This window comes from Brachyhypopomus gauderio, chromosome 15 (assembly GCF_052324685.1).
Source record: "Brachyhypopomus gauderio isolate BG-103 chromosome 15, BGAUD_0.2, whole genome shotgun sequence".
Taxonomy (NCBI): domain Eukaryota; kingdom Metazoa; phylum Chordata; class Actinopteri; order Gymnotiformes; family Hypopomidae; genus Brachyhypopomus; species Brachyhypopomus gauderio.
Window position 1 is genome coordinate 776,166 of NC_135225.1, and position 5,877 is coordinate 782,042.

A 5,877-nucleotide genomic window follows, 5' to 3' on the forward strand; every position below is an offset into this window, starting at 1 on the left:
AGTATAAATGCCCCATACAACGCAGAATAACTGTCCCAATTATTTACAGAAGACAGATGTTGTAAAACGACATATGTGTAAAAGGCACGACTTCCCTTCAACACACTGTAAACATCTGGGCTGAAATCATGCAGGAACATTTGACCTTATTAAAAGATCTAGTATACTCTTTGTAGACAAAGTACTAATAATTATTTAATATTTTTTAACCAGCAAAATATAATTCTCTCAAAAATACTTTCCCATACATCCTATGAACCTTTAACATTTATTCTTCATTTACATATATTCTTATTTATTTATAAAAAGAAAACAGGGGAGGCAGAAAACAAAAAAATATTTAGAATTTATTTTCAGGTCCTTGATAAACTTCAACACAGTAGTGTACAAATAAACAACTAAACAAGTGTTGATGAAGTGGTGTAGTCCTCCTGGCTACAGCAGTCTTACGTCACCAGAATTATACACACCTAGAATGATCATGTACTCTACCCACTATACACACAGGCCAAGATCACCAACCACGCCTGTAGCACACCCAAACCCCCCCCCCCCCCCCGCCTGTAGCTCACCCAAACCCCCCCCCCCCCCCCCGCCTGTAGCTCACCCAAACCCCCCCCACCTGTAACACACCCCACACCCCCCCACCTGTAGCACACCCAAACCCCCCCCCCCCCCCCCCCCCCCCCCCCCCACCTGTAGCACATCCAAACCCCCCCACCTGTAGTACACCCAAACCCCCCCTGTAGCACACGCCCGGACAGACACTAGACGCCTGGACCATCTTCACATTATCTCTTCTGTGCAAATCGAAGTCTGATGGCTTTTCAACATGAATGACGCCCTTGTGATGACCTGCTCAGCTCCACAAGTGTCTTCTAAAGGAGGAAAATGTAGCATACAAAATCAAAACAACACTAACGTATGAAAAAGAGGATCGTACCAGCAGCACGCTGAACACCCCTGAGGCCGTGATGTCTGTCTAAGGGCGGACCCCACACCCCCCATCCCCAAACACCCCAGACCCCCCCCCCCCCCCCCCCCCACACACACACACACACACACACACACACCCTGCAACATAGTAGAACTGTCCACAGTTCCCCAACACAGTCATCTATTACAACATTAAACACGTCCAGTGTCATTTTCCCCCAGATTTCTAAGAAGCAATAAACCGAGTGTTATATTTCTGTTCCTTTAATGTTTCTCTGTACAGCATTTGAGTCAAACTCTGACTATAAGCAACAGATATTTCTGCCAGTTTGTATATATATTATTTTTCTCTAAGCTGAAAACACAGCAGGCTACTTTAGAGTTTAGTACTACTGTCATGATTTTCCCATATAAAAGCTGTATGTCTGAAAAGCAGGAGTCATACGTAACTGTACATGTGCAGCTATTGCAAATCTGACACCTTAGTTTTAGGAAATAAGCACCTGTGAGAGCCTCCCTCCTCTGACTCTTCAAAAAACGTCATTACACACTTGTAAAAAATGTTTTATTTTTTCTTGGAAACTGTAATTTCAGTACAAGGGAGCTGGTTTAGTCACTGTTATGATTATAGTACAGTCTTCACCTGCAAGTCTTCACACTAAAACATGGCATGTGTCAGTCTGGCCTCCTGTCCTGTGTCACCGTGCCAACCAGTGTCTCGTCTCCATAGAGCAGTCTGGATCTGCTTCTCTAGGGCTGTGGACATAAACATTCTGGTCATTTTGATTGGTCCCGTAACGTAATGAGGCGGAGCCAAAGGCCGCCTGCCTAATTTGAAATATGCTTTGTGATGTTGTGACGTGTTGAGAGAGCCAATCACTGATCAGCTTCTTTATGATGCGTTTGTGTTCGTCACACAGCGTCTAAGAAAGCAGTTTCAGAGTGGACGGGCTGGTGGGTGAGTAGTGAACACCAGGCCGGGAGAGGCTAGACTAGACTAGACTAGACTAGACCCGTAGCTGCTAGTGAACAGAACTAGTCCATGCTAAGCTGCTGTATATACTGTATTGCAAATGCAGATATTGGTTGGTATGATGTTTACTGCTAACCTTTCTACCATCTAGCTAGCTCAGAAAGAGGCATATACCGATGTCTGAAAGAAATCTTGATCGTAGATTTTACTTGTGAAAACTCAGGACTGGAATCTCATTAAAAATGTTTATTTTTTGAGTTTAGTGTCAGTTTTGGTAAGAAACATCCATGTCTCTCAAATACTTTTTCAAAGCCAGATTCATGTTTCACACATTACTGCTTCAGAAGTCAGAGGTCGAATGGCCTCGTGGGAGTCGGAATGGTGACATCTTGGTCATATTTACCACAGGCTTCTCCAAACAAAGCCCTCCTGCTTTTAATTCAGCTCTATGGTTTAGGGTCCTGAACCGGGTTGACAGGCACCCGGACGTCGTCCCAGACATCTTGTGGACTTACAAAGGGACTTTAGCCAAACATTCATCAAATCATACATCACGTTCAGCGACAAGAAAAAAGATTCTTGTTTTAAATAAGAATGTTTTTATGTTTTGCATATAGGTTTAATTTGATTGTTCTTCTCTGAACTGATGAGCAGACATGTGAGTGTTAATAAACCCCGTGTGCGGGCGCTCTCCAGGTCTCAGGTAGCGTAGCCCTTGAAATACGTTTTCTCATGCCCCTTTTCTCCAAAAAAAAATCTCTGGTAATGAAATTAGTACAGTTGCTACGGAAATATAATATAAACAGCAAATAGTTTTAATCTTTTTTTCTCAAAGAATAAGAATGTGTAGTGTTCAGTTAAATACCATAAATGCTTTAGTAATTAACTGCAGATTGTATGTATTAAGAGGCGAGGTCACTACAGTCTTTCTCTCTCCACTTGAGTGAGTGTGTGTGTGTGTGTGTGTGTGTGTGTGTGTGTGTGTGTGTGTGTGTGTGTGTTTTATTTATACACCTGTATCTGTGCACTATAGCTTTACCAACGAACTGTATGGCTTCATATCCACAAAAGCAACATTGTCATCATTGTCTTTGGGGGCCAAGGAGACTTGAAGAAGGGTAAGTGTTGGAGTCTTCCTCCGCCAGGGGCCACACACCACATGAGCTACGTGACTCCAGCAGACAGGAACGACACGTCTCCCAGACGATGGTCCCGCCTCTGCATAGCAGGCTCACTGGCCAACATAGGCCTCTCTCTCCATCCCTCTCTCCATCCCTCTCTCTCCATCCCTCTCTCTCCATCCCTCTCTCTGAGGGCGGGTATCCTCTTGTCTTTCACTCCCTGTGTGTTATCTTCTTTATTCCTTCCAGTCACTTCTTGTGAAAGTATATGATGTGTGTGAGGCCTGACTCCACCTTTGGTATCTGATCACTGATGATCTCCACCAGCATCTCGGGGAACTCCACCTTCAGAGCGTGCGACTCACGGAAGGTGTAGAAACAGAAGTCCAGCAGGTTCCCCACCAGCTGCCCAGAATGGAGGAGGAAAGAGAAGATCAGAACGTTCTTCAGGAAGAATAAAACCAAATGCTATTAGGAAAACACATCATACAGCCCTCGTGTCCTCGTGATCAGAATTAGAGATTATTCTTGCACGTAATCTGATGGTACTGGAAATTAAAGCCAAAGTCCGAGGGCCAGATAGGGACGAAGGTCAATCAGAGATAGTAGCAGGTTGATTATTGTTTACCTGGACCTCACCTAAACCTTCACGCATTCTTTACCCTGCAGCATTAAGAAAGAGCCATTTCATCTAGAATGTGAAGTCAGTGACTTCCGTCCTGATTTAGCCGCACCAGGTTTAACCTGTTTTATGATCACTATGAACTGTCATAGCAAGCTGGCTTAAATCCCCAGCACATTACAGTCATGCCACGCACTAGACACAAGTTAATGTGTTGATTACCTCTGTTCAAAATATTCATTATCATTAGCAAAGCTAACTCCATAAACTACCTACTGGGAGCAGTTCTACTGATCTGACCAAAGGGGGCGATAGTGAGGAGACAGGGGTGCAGGTGGAGCTGAGGGCTGTGTGCTTACGTCGTGCATGGCGTCCAGGAGCTTGGTGAGCTGGAAGAAACGCTGCCAGGTCTGGCCCGAGTTGTTGGTGGCTTTGCCCACAGAGCGTCGCAGTTCCTTGATGTAGTTCACCCTCATCTCCTCAAACGCCGCCTGGTTCTTCAGGCCGTCTTTGGGCACTGAGGGATAGCAGAGAAGACGGAGAAATAAGGAGGTCTGCACTGACTGGCCAGGCCATTAACTACACCTGCTCCACCTGCTCCACCTGCTCCACAGCAGGACCAAACACACTGGAACACATTCTACTGGACTTGAAGGCCCTGCTGCTGCGAGCTGGTGGCCTCTGGACCTTCATACTGATGTTTACGAGTGGCCTGCTGTTCACCCAGGGGGAGCAGCGTTAGCTGAATGTCTTATATACACTTAGACTGCATATGCTCTAAACTGTGTGAGTGTGTGTGTGTGTATGTGAGAGTGTGTGTAAGTATGTAAAATTGTTCAGGTGTGTAGACATTTTCCAATGGAAAAGCAGATCTGTAGAGAACAGGTCACCATCAGTCAAAGTCCAAGTTCACAGAACTGATTAAACAAAGACGTAAACAAATGTAAATGTGTCTGGACCCTGTGTCTCACACCAGTCTCACACCAGTCTCAGCTGATCCTGTGGTAAAGAATCACTTCGTTCCTGTCATCTCCACATTCACACACCGTCCAGATCACACAACGGATCTTCTGACCCATGAACCATGACCTCATGACTATTGTTCCGCTTCTTCATCGTTGTGATTTGAATTATTTTGTCTGATCTTTTTAAGGCTGAAGCCCAACAGGAGACGCCACCATCCGTGACGTGAGGTTCTTGATTACATGATGCTGTGAGAAGCTCGTCATGTCATGGATCTGCTGTTGGGTTGCTGTAATAAACCATCATCTCCTCCATGACAACGTTGCCCTGGTTTCCACACAGCTCCTCAACACTGAAGGTGACGTCCATTAATGGAGCACAACTCGTCCTCTGTGCAGCCACTGCAACGTCCCGCACGTCTCGCACGTCCTGACAGCTGACAGCATTCTATCTGCTGCTGGCTCAGACCCACAGGAGGGGCTCAACACTCGCACCTCAACACTCGCACCTCAACACTCGCAGCTCAACACTCGCACCTCAACACTCGCACCTCAACACTCGCACCTCAACACTCTCGCACTTCAACACTCGCAGTTCAACACTCGCAGTTCAACACTCGCACCTCAACACTCGCGCACTTCAACACTCGCGCACTTCAACACTCTCGCACTTCAACACTCTCGCACTTCAACACTCTCGCGCACCAACACTCTCGCGCACCAACACTCTCGCGCACCTCAACACTCTCGCGCACCTCAACACTCTCGCGCGCCTCAACACTCTCGCGCGCCTCAACACTCTCGCGCGCCTCAACACACTCGCGCGCCTCAACACACTCGCGCGCCTCAACACACTCGCAGCTCAACACTGGCGCCTCAACACTGGCGCCTCAACACTCTGAGCTGTAAGCTCCCCTGACTCCACATCTCTTTCTGCCATTCATCCTTGTTTGCTAGTGTGAAGTAGTTTGTTTGTAGTTTGTTTGTAGTTTGTTTTAATTTTCCAATGTTCAAATAATAAAGCAATTGTTCTTCAGGGTAGAAAATGCACTGAGCAACACACTTTCTCCCAGGAATCTACTTTTCTCCCTCCATCTCTCTCCCTCCCCCCCCTCTCTCTCCCTCTCTCCTCTCTCTCTCTCTCCTTCTCTCACCCTCTCCCTCCCCCTCTCTCCTCTCTCCCTCTCTCTCTCATTCTCGCTCCTCTCCATCCCCTCTCTCTCTCTCCCTCCCCTCTCTCTTTCTCCCTTCCCCCTCTCTCTC

At 46.6% G+C, this 5,877-nt stretch overlaps 1 protein-coding gene across 1 annotated transcript in view; it reads right to left on the minus strand.

Moving 5' to 3' along the window:
- Positions 1-1,054: 1,054 nt before the first annotated feature.
- nr3c2 (nuclear receptor subfamily 3, group C, member 2) overlaps positions 1,055-5,877 on the minus strand; it is a 78,361-nt gene continuing 73,538 nt past the window's right edge. Inside the window, exons 8-9 of the mRNA XM_076973929.1 lie at positions 4,012-4,169; positions 1,055-3,435 (exon numbers count right to left, since the gene is read on the minus strand). Of these exons, the coding sequence (XP_076830044.1) occupies positions 3,280-3,435; positions 4,012-4,169 (314 nt within the window). The 3' untranslated portion in view covers positions 1,055-3,279. The remainder of the gene's footprint in view (positions 3,436-4,011; positions 4,170-5,877) is intronic.